General features: G+C 40.9%; 1 protein-coding gene across 2 annotated transcripts in view; it reads right to left on the reverse strand.

The window, feature by feature from the left end:
- Positions 1-1,176: 1,176 nt before the first annotated feature.
- LOC126248890 (membrane-bound transcription factor site-2 protease) overlaps positions 1,177-25,660 on the reverse strand; it is a 56,254-nt gene continuing 31,770 nt past the window's right edge. Inside the window, exons 5-6 of one of the 2 annotated variants that reach the window (XM_049950350.1) lie at positions 19,328-19,508; positions 1,177-1,888 (exon numbers count right to left, since the gene is read on the reverse strand). In XM_049950350.1, coding sequence (XP_049806307.1) covers positions 1,293-1,888; positions 19,328-19,508 — 777 coding nt within the window. In that variant the 3' untranslated portion in view covers positions 1,177-1,292. Of the gene's footprint in view, positions 1,889-16,274; positions 16,699-19,327; positions 19,509-25,660 lie in introns of those variants that run through there. The other variant, XM_049950351.1, reaches the window with a different exon arrangement.

Consider the following 25,660-nt stretch of genomic DNA (forward strand, 5'->3'; position numbering starts at 1 on the left):
TAATACTTGTATGCAACTCTTAGGGAATTTTCTACTTTTCAGTGATGATACTGCATTACATGGAACAGACATGTATTTTGTCTGTATTCACGGCTTCACTTTGGTTTTACCTACCGACTTTCTATTTTCTACCACCATGATATGGGTCTCATTACTATTTTTCTCCCCTGGACAAATAATAACATTGGAGCAAACGTGCAGAAAGATACTTTCAATACATGTGAAATGCCACATTTTTGTTACAAAATTATGAGCAGACTATTCAAAGCAGTCTATACTGTCTGTCATTTCTATCATACCTTATGCTTTGATCACATTTCAGGTTATCAATGAAAGCTTTTAGAAGCCACATCCCAGTTAATATATGAAACAAATTAAATGTACTGAATACCCTTGTGGAAGGGTGCACCGTGGTCATGGACACACTCCGCTATCCCAATGATGCAATTCCCACATACTCCATAAGAGAACCTCTAGTAATAGTGTTTGAAAATCATATGCGGATGCATCAGTGACAATGAGTTTGAGTCAGGCCTGGAGGCATGTACAGATCACCTAACAGTTAAACTAACAATAAGCAGGAAATCCAGGTTCATGACCCAGTCTGCCATAAATTTTTAACTGTCACTATGTATTCATTACATGTTAATGTCACCATATATGAATACAATAATAAATACTATTATGTCTTTGAATATGATGCACTCTTCCTGAACAAAGCCAATTTTATTTTCAGTTTGCTTAATGAGATGTAGTTCAAAACATTTACATTGTGATATTGTCAGCTCCCCCCCCCCCCCCTCCCGTCTTAATATGGATCTTCACATATTTTCTTCCCCTACACTGCCAACTCTCCCCCTGCAATTTCCATAATAATGTGAATGGCAAAAATGAATAACATAACTATTCGGAAGGTACACATAACTGCTGTCAAGGTAGCATTTCCATGGACATACCATATTTCGTGCATTGTACATTATCAACCTTGAAGTCAACTGTAGTCTCTAACTGAATTAGTGGTATACGATAATATTATCTTCAATGCCATATACAACCTGAGATGTCTGATGAAAGATGTATAACACACATCCGCTGAAGAGATTTCAATTACTTATATTTTAAAGATCATATCACTAATAATAACTTAAGTCACAATTTTTTTTATCAAAACCAATTTTAATAGCTGCACTATGAAAAATACTGCTTTAACAGTAGTTACTTACTAAAGAAAGACAAGAAGACTTAATGTAATATATACACAAATGAAAAACTGCAACAGTGGTAGGCTGTCATTACAAATAATAAACTTTTGTTATAACAATGCTGAGTGCATTTACAGTAAGAAAAAATGTACCAATGATGGTAATAAATACTGCTAATGTCTGCCTTACACTTTTTAAGGGAATTTTTTTACCTAGCAGGAAATCAATTAAGGCTCTCATTATGTACTGACCATCTAGAAAAAAACATGGTATGGCATTAACTGCAGCCAATCCAGATGAAAATAATATGCAGTATTTACATATTTGGGTCACCATTTCAGGCAACGTTGAAGGAATGAAATATAAAGGAACATAATCACTAACTGCAACTGTATGATAGATTTCAGCTGGTCGACCCAAAAATAAAACTACCTTTGCATCTAATCTTTCGATTCGAACAAGTCTTGTTGAATTTTCAAGGGATGGCTTTAAGCAGTGGAGATCTGATGTACAGTCAGTAGCTTTTGAGCACATAAGTGCAGCAGATTCAACCACTTTTCGACCTGGTAGACAAGAATGCTGAGGTAACTCTAGTGTTCCTCCTTCCTTTTCCAAATATTCAAAGCAGAGGTGATCTGGGCTGTTCATTCCACAACAGTCAACTGCACCATTAGGAAGCTGTCGAACTGGAAAGTGAGAATAAAAATATCTTTTGAGACATGGTTCAAATGACTGGGTAGAATTTAGATTTCTTTTCCCTTTTTTACATCTACAGTAAACAACAGCAATATATACATGACAATATGAAAAGGTATGGTCTAATTGACATCAAATAATACATTGCAATAAATTGCCAAAAAATAACTGATAAAGGTTGTGCCAACAGTGCAACAACATATGCAGTAGCAATCGAGAACATACTGTTATTTACAATTAAGAGCTACTGAAATACAAAATGTACACTAGCAAAACTTAAATTACACATATAAGGTAGATTTTTATGAGGTGTTGCTAAAGAATGACCATTCAATGTGACATATTTTTGTTATCGCAATGGTTTTGGATGTAGTGTGTCAGCATATTTAAAATAATCATGAGTAACAAGTCTTGAGTGAATGATGAAGAATGGAAGACATAACAGAGTTTACAATTAATTTAGATATAGCATGCATCCCATATATTCATTTACATCAATACAACATAAGACACTTCACGCAACAATGCCTCTCTTCCAGCACCTGCTATTGGAGTCTGATGGCATAATCTCCAATGTGTTCATTAAACAAACCTATGAGCAAACAGGGCACTCTTCTTTGGCTCTTCTTTATTAATCCTACTATTAACATTCCCAGACTAACGAGTAATACTCACGAATCGGTATGTAAGCCACTTCTTTCATGAATGAATTACATTTCCTTAGAATTATTTCACTGATTTGAAGCCCACAATTAGTTTGATAAAGCTCTTCCGTTTTAGACTGCTATGGATACAGACTCTGAGATATTTTATTGTTGTTGCTATTTATTATTATTATTATTATTATTATTATTATTACAGAATTAATAACACAAGGTTCACTTAATAACAATATTTTGCTGTATTCCTGTTATCTTCTGCCAAGCCTCCATGGGTACACTGCCCTGCTGCATTATTTTGTTGATGTGGTTTTTCAAAGAGTATCATGATCTGCCAGGTGGTTTCCATTCAAAAATTTTCTTTGGCCACCAGTGATCTGGCTTCCTCAGCAAATACCCATATCACTTTAATGATTTTCTTTCAGTTCTATCTATCACTGTTTCATTTGCCTTCATTCTAGCTATTACTTCAACATTAGTCTTTTTCTTGATTCTTGATAGTTAGTTGGTTGCGTGTTCCATTGATCAATCGCACGGTACGGTAGCCGTTATGATGTGGAATGTGTCAAGTGCTCAAGAAATGCACATATGAAACAAAATTTTTTAATATATAATTACAATACAGAGTTAAAGATTAATATTTCTATTATTTACCCCATTCCCTTAAATGGCACAAAATGCATATACTATATTTATAAACTTATTTATTACTATTCAAGAATTCATCTATGGTATAGGAGTTGTCAAGGAGATATGATTTCAATTTATTTTTGAAGCTATTACTGCTGTCTGTCAGACACCTTGTTTCATCTGGTAATTTGTTGAAAATTTTTATAGCAGCATATTTTACCCCTTTCTGTGCCAAAGATAGGTTGAGCAAAGGATGGTGTAAGTCTTTCTTTTTTCTGGTATTATAATCATGAATAACACTGTTGTTTTTAGACTGGTCCATGTTCTTGAGAACAAATTTCATTAGTGAGTAGATGTATTGTGAGGCTGTTGTAAGAATTCCCAATATTTTAAAAAGATGCCTACAAGATGTGCGACTATGAACCCCACACATTACTCTAACCACTTTCTTTTGAGCAGTGAATACTGTTTGTCTAAATGTTGAGTTACCCCAAAATATTATTTCGTATGACATCAGAGAGGGAAAGTATGCAAAGTATGTTAGCCTACTAATTTCTATATCTTCATAATTGGAAATTATTTTGATCACAAAAGTTGCTGAACCTAGTCGCTTTACGAGATCCAAAATATGAATTTTCCAATAAAGATTTTCATCTATATGTACACCCAAAAACTTAGTATGCTCTACCCTGTCTACTGAATTCTGTTGATGTGTTATATTTATTGAAGGAACTGTACTTTTTGCAGCAAAAAATTGGATGTACTGTGTTTTTTCAAAGTTTAGAGCAAGCCCATTTGCAGGAAACCAATTAATGACTTTCCCAAAGACCTTACTTGTATCATTTTCAATTGGACTTTCTTTTACTGGATTAATAATGATGCTTGTATCATCAGCAAACAGTGTAATTCAGCTTCCTGTTTCAGATAAGAAGGGAGGTTGTTCACATATATCAACAACAGAAGAGGACCCATGATTGAACCCTGTGGAACACCTAATGTAATTTCACCCCAGTTAGATGAAGTGGCAAACTTATTTAAACCACTTGACCCATATAAGGAAACTTTTTGCTTCCTGTTCTGTAGGTATGACTTAAACCACTCATATGCTATTCCATTTATATCACAGAATTTTAATTTCTGTAACATAATGTCATGGTTCACACAATCAAATGGTTTGGACAAGTCACAGAAAATTCCTATTGGTGACGTTTAACTATTTAAAGACTCTATTATGTGGACAGTAAAATTGTATATTGCTGTCTCAGTGGAACAGCATTTTTGAAATCTGAACTGTGATTCACTAAGTATCCCATTACTGTTGAGATGGCTAACCACTCTTGAGTACATTACTTTCTCGAAGATTTTGGAGAATGCTGTAAGCAAGGATTCTGGCTGATAATTGTTGACATCTGTGGTGACCCCCATTTTGTAGAGAGGCCTGACAATGGCATATTTTAACCTGTCTGGGAAAATACCATGAGTTAGTGATGCATTGCATATGTGACTCAGAACATCAGCTGTAATTGCTCCACACTGTTTTAATATCTTATTAGAGATGACATCTATTCCAACAGAACATTTATTTTTCAGAGATTTAATAATTTTACTTATTTCACAAGAAGTTGTTAGGTGAAACTTAATCTGACTAATTTTTTTCAAAACAGACTCTTCCATGTTCTGCCTAGCTTTTTCTTTTGAACTGTTCTCACCAATTTTTTCTCCTACACTTAAGAAATGATTGTTAAATACATTAGCTACTTGTGTACTGTTGGTTAGGATGGTCTTGTTCTTTTTAACAGTAATACTACCTACCCTAGTGGTTACTTTTCCTGTCTCCCGTCTAACAGCATTCCATATTGATTTGATTTTATTGCCGGAGTTGTTAATTTCTCCTCTAACGTACATATTTCTTGATTTCCTTACAACTTTTCTCAGTATGTTACAATAATTTTTATAGTGTAAAACTACTTCTGGATCTTTACTATTTCTTGCTGTCTCATACAGTTTTTACCGGTAGTAATCCAAGGTTTCTTTGAAAAGTGTGTGGTGTACACTTAGTAATTTTCTTTGGGAAACAATGTTCAAAGAGTGATATAAATTTATCAAGAAATGTTTTGCACTTATCATTAGCATTGGGCTCATTATATACATCTCCCCAATTAACATTTCTTAAGCTTTCTCTGAAGTGCTGTATAGATATGGGGTTGAGCGACCTCACACTTTTACTAAATGGTTTCTGAACTGTACACCCTGTTAGGTTTTGTAAGTTAACCAGTTGCGCATCATGGTCTGACAACCCATTTACCACAGGGAAAGCACATGTTTGTTTTACATCCTCTTTCTGTACAAATACATTATCTACCAGGTGTACCAGTATGAAATGAGCGTTAAGATACAAATGTGTCGATAGGGAACATTTGTTGTAAACGAGCCTTAATTGTTTTTGTTTGGTTGGTATGACATCTGTCAAAGATATTTAGTATACATCAAGTCATGGAACAATCATCATCATATGTCTTCATAGTGTTAACAATGTCGAATTTTGTACCAGAAAGTGATGATTTGCGGAAAGCATTAATTTTTTGTTTTCATTTGAAAAAAAGTGCTGCAGAGTTGCATTGAATGCTTGTCGAGGCATATGGTGATCCTGCTCTATCAGAAGCAACATACAAAAGATGGTTTCAACGGGTCAGAAATAATTACACTCCTGGAAATGGAAAAAAGAACACATTGACATCGGTGTGTCAGACCCACCATACTTGCTCCGGACACTGCGAGAGGGCTGTACAAGAAATGATCACACGCACGGCACAGCGGACACACCAGGAACCGCGGTGTTGGCCGTCGAATGGCGCTAGCTGCGCAGCATTTGTGCACCGCCGCCGTCAGTGTCAGCCAGTTTACCGTGGCATACGGAGCTCCATCGCAGTCGTTAACACTGGTAGCATGTCGCGACAGCGTGGACGTGAACCGTATGTGCAGTTGACGGACTTTGAGCGAGGGCGTATAGTGGGCATGCGGGAGGCCGGGTGGACGTACCGCCGAATTGCTCAACACGTGGGGCGTGAGGTCTCCACAGTACATCGATGTTGTCGCCAGTGGTCGGCGGAAGGTGCACGTGCCCGTCGACCTGGGACCGGACCGCAGCGACGCACGGATGCACGCCAAGACCGTAGGATCCTACGCAGTGCCGTAGGGGACCGCACCGCCACTTCCCAGCAAATTAGGGACACTGTTGCTCCTGGGGTATCGGCGAGGACCATTCGCAACCGTCTCCATGAAGCTGGGCTACGGTCCCGCACACCGTTAGGCCGTCTTCCGCTCACGCCCCAACATCGTGCAGCCCGCCTCCAGTGGTGTCGCGACAGGCGTGAATGGAGGGACGAATGGAGACGTGTCGTCTTCAGCGATGAGAGTCGCTTCTGCCTTGGTGCCAATGATGGTCGTATGCGTGTTTGGCGCCGTGCAGGTGAGCGCCACAATCAGTACTGCATACGACCGAGGCACACAGGGCCAACACCCGGCATCATGGTGTGGGGAGCGATCTCCTACACTGGCCGTACACCACTGGTGATCGTCGAGGGGACACTGAATAGTGCACGGTACATCCAAACCGTCATCGAACCCATCGTTCTACCATTCCTAGACCGGCAAGGGAACTTGCTGTTCCAACAGGACAATGCACGTCCGCATGTATCCCGTGCCACTCAACGTGCTCTAGAAGGTGTAAGTCAACTACCCTGGCCAGCAAGATCTCCGGATCTGTCCCTCATTGAGCATGTTTGGGACTGGATGAAGCGTCGTCTCACGCGGTCTGCACGTCCAGCACGAACGCTGGTCCAGCTGAGGCGCCAGGTAGAAATGGCATGGCAAGCCGTTCCACAGGACTACATCCAGCATCTCTACGATCGTCTCCATGGGAGAATAGCAGCCTGCATTGCTGCGAAAGGTGGATATACACTGTACTAGTGCCGACATTGTGCATGCTCTGTTGCCTGTGTCTATGTGCCTGTGGTTTTGTCAGTGTGATCATGTGATGTATCTGACCCCAGGAATGTGTCAATAAAGTTTCCCCTTCCTGGGACAATGAATTCACGGTGTTCTTATTTCAATTTCCAGGAGTGTATTTTGATGTAAGAAATGAAGAACGTGGAAGACCACCAAAAAAGTTCAAAGACACATTGCAAGCAATATTAGATGAAGATGATACTTTGAGTCAGAAGCAAATGGCAGAAATGTTAAATGTTGCACAACAAACAATTTCTGACCATTTGAAGGCTATGGGAAAGATCCAAAAGTGTGGAAAATGGGTGCCACATGAATTTAATGAAAGACAGATGGAAAACCGAAAAACCATTTGTCAAATTTTGCTTCAAAGACATGAAAGAAACCAATTTTGCATCAAATTGTTACTGGCGATGAAAGATGGACTCATTTTAAGACTCCTAAACAGGAAAAATCATGGGTTAATCTGGGACAACCATCAACATCTACTGCAAAACCAGATCGATTTGGCAAGAAGACAATGCTCCGTGTTTGGTGGGATCAGAAAGGTGTGGTGTATCATGAGCTTCTAAAACCCGGTGAAACTGTGAATACTAATCGCTACAGACAACAAATGATCAATTTGAACTATGCATTGGTTGAAAAAAGACCAGAATGGACCAGAAGACATGGCAAAGTAATTTTTTTACACAACAATGCACCTGCACACAAAGCAAAACTGGTTCAGGATACAATCAAAACACTTGGCTGGGAGCTGCTACCCCACCTGCCGTATTCACCAGACTTGGCCCCTTCCGACTACCATTTGTTTTCATGAATGGGACACGCATTGGCTGAGGAACACTTTGATTCCTATGAAGAAGTCGAAAATTGGGTGTCTGACTGGTTTGCTTCAAAAGACGAACATTTCTATTGGCGTGGTGCCCACAAATTGCCAGAAAGGTGGTCAAAATGTATAGAAAGCAATGGTCAGTACTTTGAATAAAATGTTTTTACTTTTAAATTCAAAATTAGTGTTTCATTTTCACAAAAAATGCTCATTTCATACCGATACTCCTGGTATTAGCGTGCTACTGTCCTGAGCTATACATGTAGGGAAATTGATCACTGATTCTAAGTTATATGTTGTTAATAACACTTCTGGTTCACTTTTCCTATCAGTATTACTTAGAAAGTTTACATTGAAATCACCACAGATTAATAACTTATTCTTTTTGTCTGACAGACAGCATAATAGGGAGTAAAACTTTTTTATGAACAGCTCCCAGTCTCCTAATGAGGACCTGTAGACTGTTGCTAATATCAATACTACATTATATAGCTGAAGTTCACATGCACAAACCTTAAAGTGTTGATCAACACAAAATTTGCTTACTTCTACAGTTTTGCTTTTATACCCTTGTTTTATGAAAATGGCAACTCCTCCTTTATCCATCCTAGATCTACAAGTGTAAGATGCTAAATTATACCCACTTATACTGACACTATCCACGCCCACAGTTACATGGTGTTCAGACAGACAGATTATATCAATCTCATTCTTATTTTTGAGATCATCTAAACACACTGATAGCTCATATACTTTATTTTTTATTCCCCTGATATTTTGATGGAGTATGTTGATACTGCCTTTAGCTTTATCCCAATTAACTGTACGTGAAGTTTCTTTTATTCTATTTATCTTGATTGTCATCTGTCTGGACTTTGGATTTAACCTAAGAAACCTGACTGCCTGGATCCATTAACCACAGGGATCACCCCTTGTGTGACTGTGGACCCCCTTACAGTTTCTCCTAATAGAGAAGCTAACTTAGTTTTCCCCATCCTATTCAGGTGCAGGCCATGTGTAGTGTATCCCCACCTACCAATAGCATTTACTGGAACAACACTTATGTGAGATTTTGCCAGTGTCTAGTGCATCCTGTTCAGCTCCCTGGCCCTCCTTTGTAAATAACCCATTTCTACAGCTACTAGTCTTCTTTTGAGGTCAGCATTTAAAATCTATAGTTCTGACCCATAGCATAGGACAGATTCAATCACTGGCTTAGGCACTCCTCTCTTATTGTTGTTAGAAATGTTCTTGGCCCACCAACAAGAATTGATACACCCTATTACTTTTCTGCTTTGCTGTATTCTCCATTTTATTTCTGCATTACCCAATCCACTTTTGTCAATACATGCCCCTAGATATATAAATTTCTCTACCAGTCTCATAATTACTTCATCATTAATGTGTACTTCAAAACCAGTGCCCCTATTCACCTCCAGATATTAAAGTTTTGTTACACTTATCTGTAGTTCCCATTTGTCATATTCCTGATACAAATGTTATACCATGAATTCAAGACTGTATTCATCTTATTTTAGAGTGACCTCATCACCAGAGAAAATAACACAAACACCTGTACATCGCATTTCTCTACAGCTATTCTTCCTTCTTTGAAGAGCCATTTCTATGTCTATGTCTATGTGGGTGATCGAATGCAACCCTGTCTTAGCCATTTTGTAACATTAACAGGTTCTGATAATTCTGACACTCTTTTTACCTGTACCTTACTAGTTCTGAACATTTCAATACCAATCTGTAAAGGATGGTCATCCATATCTATATTGTTCACAGCTTCCTACAGTTTTGTTCTAGGAACTGTATCATATGCTTCTGCTAAATCTATAAAGGCAGTGTGTAGCTCCTTCCCCGCTGTTATGTTTCTCCATGATCTGTAGTAAAATAAGGAGGTTATCTGCACAGGATCTGTTCTGTCTGAACCCACTCAGCAACAGCATACTTGAACAGTAATGGGTCTCTCCATATTTGTATCTGTGTAACATGCTACATTTATTCACATTTATGGTGTACTGCCAATCCCTGCACCATAGTTATGAGATCCTCATGGATTTGGGACATGTAATTAAAACAGAACATAGAATGAATATTTTACACAGAATCAATACACTCTGCTTTACTACTCATTCTACAGGTACTTAGACAAGTGGCCCTTGAGGATGGGAACCAAGCTTTAAAAATGGCTCATTTTTGTTTACAATTTAATGCTACAGTTGCACAAACATGCGAATATAGACACATTAATATGTATAATGATCACTACTCACCAAATGCATGCAGTGTTCCGTGTGTGTGTGTGTGTGTGTGTGTGTGTGTGTGTGATTGAGAGAGACAGACAGAGAGAGAGAGAGAGAGAGAGAGAGAGAGAGAGAGAGAGAGAGAGAGAGAGAGATCTGTGATGAAGGACAGTTATGACAGTTATATTCCATTAGTTGAGCATAACTTGTAAATTACATGGCACTCACATTATGTGATACTATTGGTAACACATACATCAATATGTACTGTTAATAAATTTGTTGATGAAGTAGAAAGAGTTGGCCACCAGTATGTCCTTCAGGCTCCTCTTAAACAGTATTTTATTTGTGCCTAAACTTTTTATAGTTACTAGAAAATTACTGTGGCCGAAAAATGGACACCTTTCTGGACCAAAGTAAGTCTTTATGTCACCTGTTCTAAATCTTAGTATGGGTTTAATGAACTGTCTGTTACAGAAACAAACTTTACTGAGTAATACATATGCTGAGATATAGTAGTAAGTACACACAGTTATTCAAAGAGTTTTCCACAGGATGTTTTTGAGTTAAAACCAGAAATAATTGTAATTACACAGTATGCCATTATGAAATCAAAGTAAGCATATTATGTCTATTTTTTTCATGTCACCTATGTCTGACACATTCACACTGAAAGTATAGTTTTATTTAGAAGTTTCAGCAGTTCTATAACACTGAGAATTTAAAACTGTCAGCCTCTTCTACCTGCAAGTCCTCACAGTTTAGGCATATCTTCTTTCATAGCATATGTCATATATTGATGCAGAATTCAGTTGGGTGTTTCCCACTACAACCTTCAAGTACATTATCAGTTCGAGACCTGTCATTTACATATTCTCTCTAACCTCAATTAATCAGTGTAATGGAGGACAGTTTTCGCATGAAGTTGTTGTCGCTTCTGGTGATGTGCTTATTTCTCTTAATGTGCTGTCACTTCCATCCATTCCCTTGCATGTTTATTTTCCTGCATCTACATATATATTTTTCAAGGCAAAGTACAGTGCATGGCAGAGGGTACTTTGTACCAATGCTATTGCTTTTCCGTCATATTCCATTTGCATAATGAGCAACAGAAAAATAACCATCTGAATATCTCTATGCCCAACATAATCTACCTCATCTTATTCCCATCATCACTACTCAAGGTGTACAATGGTGGTAGCATAATAGTCACACTACTTTATCTGAATAAAAGTTATATAAATTAACCCAATGAATTCCTTATAAGAATGTCACCTTCTGATTTAAGTTCTTTGATCATTTCTCTTACATTTATGTAGTTATACTAAACATTATGAACCCAGCAGTGTGTCTCTAAATTTGTTCAGTGTCTATTGCCATGCCACCTTTATAAGGAATCCAAACGCTGAAACAATACACTAGAATTCATTGCACTAGCATGTTACCACAAATAAAATTCCTCTATTCTGCTTTGTTAATACTGATATGACATGTTCATCCTATTTCATATGTTCACTACTAATCCTGGGTACTATATGATTCTTTCCCTTTGTTATAAGCATTTTCTTGCATTAATCAACATTTACAAACAGCTAACATTTGTTACATCAAGTGGAAACTTTGTCCAAGTCTTTCTCCATTTCCTTATGATTGTCCAACGATGATGCATTCTACATCTACATCTACATCCATACTCCGCAAGCCACCTGACGGTGTGTGACGGAGGGTACCCTGAGTACCTCTATCGGTTCTCCCTTCTATTCCAGTCTCGTATTGTTCGTGGAAAGAAGGATTGTCGGTATGCTTCTGTGTGGGCTCTAATCTCTCTGCTTTTATCCTCATGGTCTCTTCGCGAGATATACGTAGGAGGGAACAATATACTGCTTGACTCTTCGGTGAAGGTATGTTCTCGAAACTTTAACAAAAGCCCGTACTGAGCTACTAAGCGTCTCTCCTGCAGAGTCTTCCACTGGAGTTTATCTATCATCTTCGTAACGCTTTCGCGATTACTAAATGATCCTGTAACAAAGTGCACTGCTCTCCATTGGATCTTCTCTATCTCTTCTATCAACCCTATCTGGTACGGATCCCACACTGCTGAGCAGTATTCAAGCACTGGGCGAACAAGCGTACTGTAACCTACTTCCTTTGTTTTTGGATTGCATTTCCTTAGGATTCTTCCAATGAATCTCAGTCTGGCATCTGCTTTACCGAAGATCAACTTTATATGATCATTCCATTTTAAATCACTCCTAATGCGTACTCCCAGATAATTTATGGAATTAACTGCTTCCAGTTGCTGACCTGCTACAACCTCTCGATACACCACAGCATCATCTGCAAAAAGCCTCAGTGAACTTCCGATGTCATCCACAAGGTCATTTATGTATACTGTGAATAGCAACGGTCCTATGACACTCCCCTGCGGCACACCTGAAATCACTCTTACATCGGAAGACTTCTCTCCATTGAGAATGATATGCTGCGTTCTGTTATCTAGGAACTCCTCAATCCAATCACACAATTGGTCTGATAGTCCATATACTCTTACTTTGTTCATTAAACGACTGTGGGGAACTGTATCGAACGCCTTGCGGAAGTCAAGAAACACAGCATCTACCTGTGAACCCGTGTCTATGGCCCTCTGAGTCTCGTGGACGAATAGCGCGAACTGGGTTTCACATGACAGTCTTTTTCGAAACCCATGCTGATTCCTACAGAGTAGATTTCTAGTCTCCAGAAAAGTCATTATACTTGAACATAATACATGTTCCAAAATTCTACAACTTATCGACGTTAGAGATATAGGTCTATAGTTCTGCACATCTGTTCGACATCCCTTCTTGAAAACGGGGATGACCTGTGCCCTTTTACAATCCTTTGGAACGCTACGCTCTTCTAGAGACCTACTGTACCCTGCTGCAAGAAGGGGTGCAAGTTCCTTCGCGTACTCTGTGTAAAATCGAACTGGTATCCCATCAGGTCCATCGGCCTTTCCTCTTTTGAGCGATTTTGTTTCTCTATCCCTCTGTCGTCTATTTCGACATCTACCATTTTGTCATCTGTGCGACAATCTAGAGAAGGAACTACAGTGCAGTCTTCCTCTGTGAAACAACTTTGGAAAAAGACATTTAGTATTTCGGCCTTTAGTCTGTCATCCTCTGTTTCAGTACCATTTTGGTCACAGAGTGTCTGGACATTTTGTTTTGATCCACCTACCGCTTTGACATAAGACCAACATTTCCTAGGATTTTCTGCCAAGTCAGTACATAGAACTTTACTTTCGAATTCATTGAACGCCTCTCGCATAGCCCTCCTCACACTACATTTCGCTTTGCGTAATTTTTGTTTGTCTGCAAGGCTTTGGCTATGTTTATGTTTGCTGTGAAGTTCCCTTTGCTTCCGCAGCAGTTTTCTAACTCGGTTGTTGTACCACGGTGGCTCTTTTCCATCTCTTACGATCTTGCTTGGCACATATTCATCTAACGCATATTGTACGATGGTTTTGAACTTTGTCCACTAATCCTCAACACTATCTGTACTTGAGACAAAACTTTTGTGTTGAGCCGTGAGGTACTCTGAAATCTGCTTTTTGTCAGTTTTGCTAAACAGAAAAATCTTCCTACCCTTTTCAATATTTCTATTTACGGCTGAAATCATCGATGCCGTAACCGCTTTATGATCGCTGATTCCCTGTTCTGCATTAACTGTTTCAAATAGTTCGGGTCTGTTTGTCACTAGAAGGTCTAATATGTTATCGCTACGAGTCGGTTCTCTATTCTTGTAGGGAAGAGCATTGTTGGCAAACAATCTTATAGTGCCTCTGACCCTATCTGATATACCATTTACATATATTGAGAACATATGCTACCTTGGGGCAAAATCAATATTACTTTCATTTCTGTAGAACATTCACCATCTAATGAATCTAGCCATCCATCAACATCTACTGTCTGCAAAGCAAGCAGTTTTTCACAAGAGTGACTTTTCCTGACTCTATGCTCATGCTTTGAGTGAAGCTTATTTTTCATTTAGTCAAACTTTGTGACACCCAGGCACCTGAATATGCAGGGTGAAAACCTCTTAATGGTTCAGAAATCTGTAAACTGAGCGTTTCAAAATTTTAAGGAGCAATTGTCGAAAAACCTTTATTAATGGCTGGGCAGATTGCTGCTGTCCTGAAATGAAGCAGCTATTATGAAGACTATCGTGCTACACTCCTGGAAATTGAAATAAGAACACCGTGAATTCATTGTCCCAGGAAGGGGAAACTTTATTGACACATTCCTGGGGTCGGATACATCACATGATCACACTGACAGAACCACAGGCACATAGACACAGGCAACAGAGCATGCACAATGTCGGCACTAGTACAGTGTATATCCACCTTTCGCAGCAATGCAGGCTGCTATTCTCCCATGGAGACGATCGTAGAGATGCTGGATGTAGTCCTGTGGAACGGCTTGCCATGCCATTTCCACCTGGCGCCTCAGTTGGACCAGCGTTCGTGCTGGACGTGCAGACCGCGTGAGACGACGCTTCATCCAGTCCCAAACATGCTCAATGGGGGACAGATCCGGAGATCTTGCTGGCCAGGGTAGTTGACTTACACCTTCTAGAGCACGTTGGGTGGCACGGGATACATGCGGACGTGCATTGTCCTGTTGGAACAGTAAGTTCCCTTGCCGGTCTAGGAATGGTAGAACGATGGGTTCGATGACGGTTTGGATGTACCGTGCACTATTCAGTGTCCCCTCGACGATCACCAGTGGTGTACGGCCAGTGGAGGAGATCGCTCCCCACACCATGATGCCGGGTGTTGGCCCTGTGTGCCTCGGTCGTATGCAGTCCTGATTGTGGCGCTCACCTGCACGGCGCCAAACACGCATACGACCATCATTGGCACCAAGGCAGAAGCGACTCTCATCGCTGAAGACGACACGTCTCCATTCGTCCCTCCATTCACGCTTGTCGCGACACCACTGGAGGCGGGCTGCACGATGTTGGGGCGTGAGCGGAAGACGGCCTAACGGTGTGCGGGACCGTAGCCCAGCTTCATGGAGACGGTTGCGAATGGTCCTCGCCGATACCCCAGGAGCAACAGTGTCCCTAATTTGCTGGGAAGTGGCGGTGCGGTCCCCTACGGCACTGCGTAGGATCCTACGGTCTTGGCGTGCATCCGTGCGTCGCTGCGGTCCGGTCCCAGGTCGACGGGCACGTGCACCTTCCGCTGACCACTGGCGACAACATCGATGTACTGTGGAGACCTCACGCCCCACGTGTTGAGCAATTCGGCGGTACGTCCACCCGGCCTCCCGCATGCCCACTATACGCCCTCGCTCAAAGTCCGTCAACTGCACATACGGTTCACGTCCACGCTGTCGCGGCATGCTACCAGTGTTAAAGACTGCGATGGAGCTCCGTATGCCACGGCAAACTGGCTGACACTGACGGCGGCGGTGCACAAATGCTGCGCAGCTAGCGCCATTCGACGGCCAACACCGCGGTTCCTGGTGTGTCCGCTGTGCCGTGCGTGTGATCATTGCTTGTACAGCCCTCTCGCAGTGTCTGGAGCAAGTATGGTGGGTCTGACACACCGGTGTCAATGTGTTCTTTTTTCCATTTCCAGGAGTGTATTTTATGTAGCATGGTTCTTGGTATTTTACAGTATGCTGGCCTTCAAGATTCAAGGAAAATTACAGCAATATGGGAAAAGTAATGTATAGAAATTGCTCCTAAACTGGAATCATCATCAGGTTGTGAAGATGACTGTTCCATAAAACTGTTCCCCTGGAGCAGCACAAATGAACATCTTGGAAAACCAGAAGCAAGCTTAATCATATCAGTGGAAGACAACACAGTGTGATGATAATTAAACTTTTGCTACTTGAGCCAGTGTAGAAGGGAAACTATTTACCGTATGGATATCCAACTTTATAGCAAAGATGTTCGGACAGTGCACGGTTGAAACGGAAGCATCAGTATGCATTACAGTTGCAGGCAGTCAACATGGAAGTGGACAAGATGAACAAGGCTTTATTCGCAAAGCAGTTTTGTCAAAACAACAGCAATAGTGCTGCTGCTCTTCGCGAGTAACAATGCATTAAAGGAATGCAGAGAGGTCCTCTTTCCACACTGGGCTTGAAGAACACAATTTGGAGGTTTGAATTAACTGGCAATTTGGGAATTTCCCCTGGAAGAGGTTGATGGCCAGCTGCACCACAAACTGTTGAAGAAGTTACTGTTGGAATGGCTGAGAATGCTGGATGCAATGTGTGAGCTTCAAGCAGTGTACGAGCTGTGTCACAACTGCTGAACATTTTGTGGTCCACCATTGTTTTGGGCAGCAGTAGAGCAATCTCTAGTGCAGTTCCAGGCTGTCGTATATGCAGACAGTTGTTGCACTGAGCAATTTTTATAACCTGGAACGTAAACATGGTACACAATTAACAGATATTACCTTCTCAAATGGAAATTAAAATGTGTTTCTTTCAATGATTTATTCATTATTTCCCTTCTGCATGTCCTTACAAATCTTCCCACAAAACTTCCTACGATCACTCGTTTTTCATGAGGGCCCTCTCAAGTTTAATTATAACCACCCCATATAATGAATAACAGGATATAATTACAGTTGCTCATGGTTCAATGACAACTCTGGTGAGAAAATTAAAACTGTCATACAAAGATGAAAAGTGACCAAGCACTTTATCGACAAAGAATAATTTTTCATGTTTGCCTTGTTTCTGTTTACCCCCTCAAATTTTAGTAACAAGCCAGCAGTAAATTTCAATCTCAAGACTTATGAGGCAAATGAAGGGATCGAAATATAATGATAAAAATTACACAGAGCATATAGTTGTACTTGGCTACTGTCAAGATATTTCTTCCTGAAAATTTGCATCACTAAATATAATTTAATTTTAAGAGATAAGTCAACACAATGATAAGAGCTGATAAAGATAACACCAAAGACAACAGCCTGTTGACACTAACATAAAACTATCAATGCTATAACTGGCAAGAACACCCAAATTGTTTATTCATATCCATATTAACTGCTTTTGTCTTGTGACAGTACCTGAACATTCCTATGAAAGTGGAAATAAACTTTTTCTATCAGATAGTACTCAGAATTTGACTTCTTGAAGACAAGAACTGACCAGACATAATACGTCCTTGTAATTTTAGTTTCCTCAATAGAATTTTCCTTTTAAACAGTTTGGGGGGCCCCTCAGTCCAGTTCAGTCTGCCTATTACCAATATATTGTTATGTCTAGGCGATAATTGCTCCTGGGTGCTTCTGCAGCAATGTATTAATACACTCCTGGAAATGGAAAAAAGAACACATTGACACCGGTGTGTCAGACCCACCATACTTGCTCCGGACACTGCGAGAGGGCTGTACAAGCAATGATCACACGCACGGCACAGCGGACACACCTGGAACCGCGGTGTTGGCCGTCGAATGGCGCTAGCTGCGCAGCATTTGTGCACCGCCGCCGTCAGTGTCAGCCAGTTTGCTGTGGCATACGGAGCTCCATCGCAGTCTTTAACACTGGTAGCATGCCGCGACAGCGTGGACGTGAACCGTATGTGCAGTTGACGGACTTTGAGCGAGGGTGTATAGTGGGCATGCGGGAGGCCGGGTGGACGTACCGCCGAATTGCTCAACACGTGGGGCGTGAGGCCCCCACAGTACATCGATGTTGTCGCCAGTGGTCGGCGGAAGGTGCACGTGCCCGTCGACCTGGGACCGGACCGCAGCGACGCACGGAAAGACCATAGGATCCTACACAGTGCCGTAGGGGACCGCACCGCCACTTCCCAGCAAATTAGGGACACTGTTGCTCCTGGGGTATCGGCGAGGACCATTCGCAACCGTCTCCATGAAGCTGGGCTACGGTCCCGCACACCGTTTGGCCGTCTTCCGCTCATGCCCCAACATCGTGCAGCCCGCCTCCAGTGGTGTCGCGACAGGCGTGAATGGAGGGACGAATGGAGACGTGTCGTCTTCAGCGATGAGAGTCGCTTCTGCCTTGGTGCCAATGATGGTCGTATGCGTGTTTGGCGCCGTGCAGGTGAGCGCCACAATCAGGACTGCATACGACCGAGGCACACAGGGCCAACACCCGGCATCATGGTGTGGGGAGCGATCTCCTACACTGGCCGTACACCACTGGTGATCGTCGAGGGGACACTGAATAGTGCACGGTACATCCAAACCGTCATCGAACCCATCGTTCTACCATTCCTAGACCGGCAAGGGAACTTGCTGTTCCAACAGGACAATGCACGTCCGCATGTATCCCGTGCCACCCAACGTGCTCTAGAAGGTGTAAGTCAACCACCCTGTCCAGCAAGATCTCCGGATCTGTCCCCCATTGAGCATGTTTGGGACTGGATGAAGCGTCGTCTCACGCGGTCTGCACGTCCAGCACGAACGCTGGTCCAACTGAGGCGCCAGGTGGAAATGGCATGGCAAGCCGTTCCACAGGACTACATCCAGCATCTCTACGATCGTCTCCATGGGAGAATAACAGCCTGCATTGCTGCGAAAGGTGGATATACACTGTACTAGTGCCGACATTGTGCATGCTCTGTTGCCTGTGTCTATGTGCCTGTGGTTCTGTCAGTGTGATCATGTGATGTATCTGACCCCAGGAATGTGTCAATAAAGTTTCCCCTTCCTGGGACAATGAATTCACGGTGTTCTTATTTCAATTTCCAGGAGTGTAGTTTTTTTAGCAGTTCAACAGCTCTAGACTTCACCAAGGAAGCAAACACAAGCCATGAATGACTGCACAAGGTGAGTAGATTACAGTATATCCTGCAATGTCAGCAAGTCATTGTACAAGTCTGATTTTCCATCCATTCAACACAGTTGTTGAAATCCTTCATTTACTGGGAATGTCAATAACATGTATCTGGCTAAAAATTAATAACTGATTAATATGTTTTACAACAATATCACAGGTAAATAATTACAGTTCTGGAATAGAGGGTCAACATTTGAAAACTTTTCATGTGACAACAATCTGTAGGAGTTACCTGGCACAGATTCATCATGTTCCTTGACCAACTCAGCTGATATACAATATCCAGGACTTGGTTGTTTGATTGCCAATAAAGTACAGTGATACCAAGTCTCTGAATCCAAAACTTCACACTGATTTATTGCCACCACCCTGTCTCCAACTTTCAGTCCAGTTGGCCCCATGAGTGCAGAATCCTAAAACAATTGATATATAAAAATATGTACCCAATGCATAAAATATAAGACAGATGTCTAAAAATTAAACATACATTTTATATGGAACTACACCAAACTGCATAATTTCTGATACAGGGGGAAAAAAAGAACAAGGGTACTTTACGAGCGTTACTTCATGTCACTACATCTGCTTTTAATTTTAAGCATTTGCATCAACTATGAGACTTTTACAGGAATGCTTAAGCACACACTGGACAATGTAGGTCATTAAATGCAGTTTTGCAATGATGAGAGGAAATTTTACCACCTGAAGATAAGTCCTTGCCAGCAATTTTGACTCGCAAAAATTTTTGCTATCTCAAATGACTCTTTCTTTTGATACAATTAACCACCTTTTCAGCATCCTCATTTTCTTTCATCTGTGTGCTGCCTGCTATTCTTACCTGCAGTCTTTTTTGGTATGGAGCAATCTCTTCAGTCTTCAGTAACATTTTATTCTATATACACTGACCTCTTCCCATGTTTAGAAACTTTTTTCAGTGTTTAGCAATGTTTTCACCTCTTTCTTTGGCTAACAATATTTTTAATTTGCTTGGTGGTCTCTCCCTCTACTGCCTGTAACTTCATCTTTGTCTCCCCTCATGCTCACAATGGGAAGGTGGCTCTCATCCTGTGGTCTGAGAGACCTGTCAACTTTTTAACCTTCCCCAGCCTGTCCCCCCTTCCTCCCCAAGAAAGGAACTAACAGTTACAAAAGCTAGGATGGTGTGTGTACTTTTACTTGTGCCTATTAGCAGTACTACACAATTCTCTTCCTGATGGTAAGTACTTACCAGAAATATTGTCTCATAAAAGTTTTTAATTCTTTCAAGAGAAATGTTCTTGGTATGACACCATTTACATCAATTACATCTTCTTTCTGCTACACTGACATACAATGGGGTGATGAAAGTCACAGGATAGTGATACACACACACATACAGATGAAGGTAGTATCACGTACACAAGGTACGAAAGGGCAGTGCATTGGCGGAGCTGTCATTTGTACTCAGCTGAGTCATGAAAACGTTTCCAGTGAGATTATGGCCACATGATGGGAATTAACAGACTTTGAATGTGGAATGATAGTTGGAGCTAGGCACGTGAGGCATTCCATGTTGGAAATCATTAGAGAATTCAATATTCTGAGATCCATTCACGATCGAGAGCAGTGTTTTTTTGTGTGAAATAACCAAAGAAATCAATGTGGGATATATGACGAATTTATCCGTTAGGACAGTGTGGCGAGATTTGGCATTAATGGGCTATGGCAGCAGATGACTAATGTGCGTGCCTTTGCTAACAGCATGAAATCACCTGCAGTCCTCTCCTGGGCTCGTGAACATATCGGGTGCACCCTAGACCATTGGAAAACCATGGCCTGGTCACAGATGAGCCCTGATTTCAATTGGTAAGAGCTGATGGTAGGGTTTGACTATGTCACAGACCCCACAAAGCCATGGACCCAGGTTGTCAACAAGGCACTGTGCAAGCTAGTGGTGGCTCCATAATGGTGATGGCTGTGATTCAAGGGAATGGACTGAGTCAGTGACTGTAAATTGTTATGTTTGGCAGCTTAAAGACCATTTTCCATTTAGCATTCATGGACTTCATGTTTCCAAACAACAATGGAATTTTTATGGATGACAATGAGCCATATTACTGGGCCATAATTGTTCACAATTGGTTTGAAGAACATTCTGGACGGTTTGAGTGAATGATTGGGCCACCCAGATCACCAGACATGAATCCCATCAAACATTTATGGGACACAATCACGAGGGCAGTTTGTGCACAAAATCCTGCAGTGGCAACACTTTCACAATTATGGATGACTATGGAGGTGGCACGGCTCAGTATTTCTGCAGAGAACTTCCAACGACTTGTTGAGTCTATGTCATGTTGAGTTGCTACACTATGCTGGGCAAAAGAAAGTCCAACACAGTATTAGGAGATATCCCATGACTTTTGTCACCCCAGTGTGTTTATTTATTTAAATGTCAAGTTCTGTAGGACCAAATTGAGGAGCAAATCTCCAAGGTCATGGAACGTGTCAGTACATCAAATTACAATGTAAAAGTAATAACGAATAAAACAAAATATTTATGAACCCAAAAAAGTCAAGCCATAAGTTTAAGTAAACGAACTCAATAATACAACATAAGAATCAGCTTAATTTTTCAAGGAACTCCTCAACAGAATAGAAGAAGTGATCCATGAGGAAACTCTTCAGTTTCAATTTGAAAGTGCATGGATTACTACTAAGATTTTTGAATCCTTGTGGTAGCTTATCGAAAATGGATTCAGCAGTATACTGCACACCTTTCTGCACAAGAATTAAGGAAGTCCAACCCAAATGCCAAGTATTAACTGAGTGAAAGCTGCTTATTCTTGGGAATAAGCATATATATATATATATATATATATATATATATATATATATATATATATATATATATATATATATATATATATATATATGAGAGAGAGAGGGGGGGTGGGGGGGGGGGCAATGTCAAAATACCCGTTTCTGAGCCAAAAATATCCTTTTTAGAATGGGAAGAGTTACCCCAAAATATAATACCATATGACATAAGCAAATGAAAATAAGCAAAGTAGACTAATTTTCATGTCAAATGATCACTTACTTCAGATACCATTCAAACCTTAAAGATGGCAGCAATAAGTCTTTGAACACGATCCTGAATGTGGGCTTCCCATGACAGTTTACTACCTATCTGAACACCCAGAAATTTGAACTGTTCGGTTTCACTAATCATATGCCCATTCTGTGAAATTAAAATGTCGGGTTTTCTTGAATTGTGTGTTAGAAACTGTAAAAACTGAGTCTTACTGTGATTTAGCGTTAGTTTATTTTCTACAAGCCATGAAATTATGTCATGAACTGCACTATTTGATACAGAGCCTATGTTTGCACACAGCATCCTATACTACCAGGCTAGTGTCATCAGCAAACATAAATATTTTAGAGTTACCCATAATACTAGAGGGCATATCATTTACATAAATAAGGAACAGGTGTGGCCCCAATACTGATCCCCGAGACACCTCCCCCATTTGACTGTTCCCCTCTCAGACCCCATTCTGAACACTGTGAATAACGACCTTTTGCTGTCTGTTGCTAAAGTAAGAGGTGAACCAATTGTGAGCTGCTCCCAGTATTCCAAAATGGTCCAACTTCTGGAGCAATATTTTGTGATCAACACAATCAAACGCCTTAGTTAAATAAAAATAAAAAAAATATGCCTAGTGTTCAAAACCTTTTGTTTAACCCATCCAGTATCTCACAGAGAAAAGAGAATATAGCATTTTCATTTGTTAAACAACTTCTAAAGCCGAACTGTACATTTGATAGCAAATTGTATAATATAAAATGATAAATTATCCTTACATACACAGCCTTTTCAATAACTTTAGCAACCCTGATGGCATAGAAATAGGTGTAAAATATTCTACATTATCCCTTTCTCTCTTTTTATAAAGCAACTTTACTATTGAGTACTTTAATCATTCAGCAAACTGTCCATTCCTTAAGGAAAAATTACAAATGTAAAATACAGGGCTAACATGTGCAGCACAGTACAATATTCTGCTAGGCACTCCATCATATCCATGAGAGTTCTTAGTCTTCAGTCATTTAATTATTGACTCAATCTCCCCCTCGTCTGTCTCACAGAGGAGTATTTCAGACATCAATCACGGAAAGGCATTTTCCAAGAGAGTTACATGATTCCCTGTAGAAACGAAATTTTTATTTTATTCACCAGCAGTGCCTAGAAAATGAATGTTAAATACTGCACATGTATCTGATTTAACAGTAACAGACATATTTTTACTATGAACTGACTTTATACCGTCGATCTTGTGCTGCTGACCAGACACCTCCTTCATGACTGACCATATGGTTTCAATTTTATCCTGTGAATTAGATATTCTATTTGTGTACCACATACTCTTTGCCTTCCTAACAACATTTTTAAGCATCTTACAGTACATTTTGTAATGGGCTACTGTATCTTGATTGTGGCTACTTCTAACGTTTTGTTATAATTCCCGCTTTTTTCTACATTATATCCTTATCCCACTAGTCAGCCACCCAGACTGCCTTTTACTGCTAGTACCCTGTTTAGAACGTTCTAATGGAAAACAAAGAGCATGATAAATGTGTTAAGGAAAGCACTGTACTTGTCATATCTGTGTTATCAGCACTATAAACATCCTGCCACTCTTGTTCCTTGATGAGGTTTAAAAAACTCTCTATTACCGTTGGAATAACTTTTGTACATAGTTTGTAAGTTTGTAATTATATGTGACATTTGTTTGACTACAAAATCCTTTTAGTGTTAAAATTTGTGCATCATGGTCTGAAATGCCATTCAGCCTTTCACTAACAGAATGCCCATCTAGTAATGAAGAATAAATAAAAATATTGTCTATTGCTGCACTACCATTCCCCTGCACCCTAGTTGGAAAAAACACAGCTGTGTCAGATCATATGAATTTAGGAGATCTACAAACGTCCTCAAAATATCCACGGGTGTGCTGCCGGTCTATAGTGTCCAACGGGCACAATATTTCAGCGATCATACATGTCGCCATCATCAGGCGAACTGACGGACTGAGCTCCTGTGAACGTGCCGGCACGGAGATCCGTACGCTATGGCTGCTCAGAGGGAGCTGGGTACGGTCGCGGCGGCAGCCGATTTAAATACCCTCCGCCCGTGGCGCGCTCCCTCCGCCGTCCGCGCCCTGCGCCATGGTCGCGCGGTGGAACAGATTGCGACGGCGTCTGAGATGACGTCGGTGTGATGGCTCTGTCCGCCGTGGTCGTCACAACTATACGTTTGCTCGATTTACTCTTGATTAACCCAATCGCTGGTTCCCAAGCCTTGCTAAGATTATAGCCACAGTCACGGTTTATGAGGTCGTCATTGGTGCGAATTTCGATGGCCTCTCTAACAACGCTGTCCCAGTATCTCAACGTCTGTACCAAAATCCTCATGCGGTCATACTCCATAGCGTGATTTTCCGACAAACAATGTTCAGCGACCGCCGACTTGCTCGGATACATCAGTCGAGTGTGCCTCTGGTGTTCACGGCATCGTACACATCGTCTGACCAATATACGACTTGCCACAGTGACACGGAATCTGGTACACGCCGGCCTTCCTCAAACCGAGGTCATCTTTGGCGCTCCCCACCAGTGCACGGGTTTTATTCGGAGGACAAAACACAGTTCCGACCCGGTGTTTCTTCAGAATGCGGGCGATTTTCCCCGAGAGTGCGCCTGTGTATGGAATAAATGCAGTACCTACCTCCTCCCTCGTGACTTCATCCATCTCAACAGGTTGTGCTGCAGTGGTTGGGCGGAGAGCACGTTGAATCTGCCACTCTGAGTACCCATTTTTTCGAAACACAGTTCTCAGATGTTCCAATTCTTGGGGTAGACTCTCTGCGTCAGTGCGCACACTGATCTGTATTTGCTCGCATATTGTGCCCGTTGGACATTATAGACCGGCAGCACACCCGTGGATATTTTGATTATCAAATACGCCGGGAGAAACTCAAGAATCACTACAAACATCCTTTTTCTTGCAATATCATACACAAAATTAATATTGATGTCACCACATATAATTAATCTCTGGTACTTCCTATAAAGTGACTCAAGAATCCTTATAGCTTGAGCAGAAATGCTCTGAAGTCAGAGTTAGGGGACCTATAAACAACAAAAATTAGAAGTTTAGTTTCACTAAGTTCAACTCCCCCTGCACAACATTCAAATATCTGTTCAGTGCAGTGCCGTGATATATGTCTATGGACTCAAATGGAATACAGGTTTTTTTATGCACATGGCCACTCCCCTACTCCGCAAGGAACCCCTTGAAAAACAGCCAGCTAATCTGTATCCTGGTAAAGGAAGCCTTTGAATTGTCAAATCATTTAAGTGGTGTTCCCATATACCTATAATTTCAGAGTCAACATCTATAAGCAGTTCACTAACTTTATGCCTAATACCTCTTATATTTCGATGAAATATGCTAATTCCTTCTCTACTTGGAAGCATGATGTCCTCTGAAAGTGATTCCTTAGTTAGAGGGACTTCCTTT

Source organism: Schistocerca nitens, chromosome 3 (assembly GCF_023898315.1).
Source record: "Schistocerca nitens isolate TAMUIC-IGC-003100 chromosome 3, iqSchNite1.1, whole genome shotgun sequence".
In the NCBI taxonomy this organism is placed as follows: Eukaryota; Metazoa; Arthropoda; class Insecta; order Orthoptera; family Acrididae; genus Schistocerca; species Schistocerca nitens.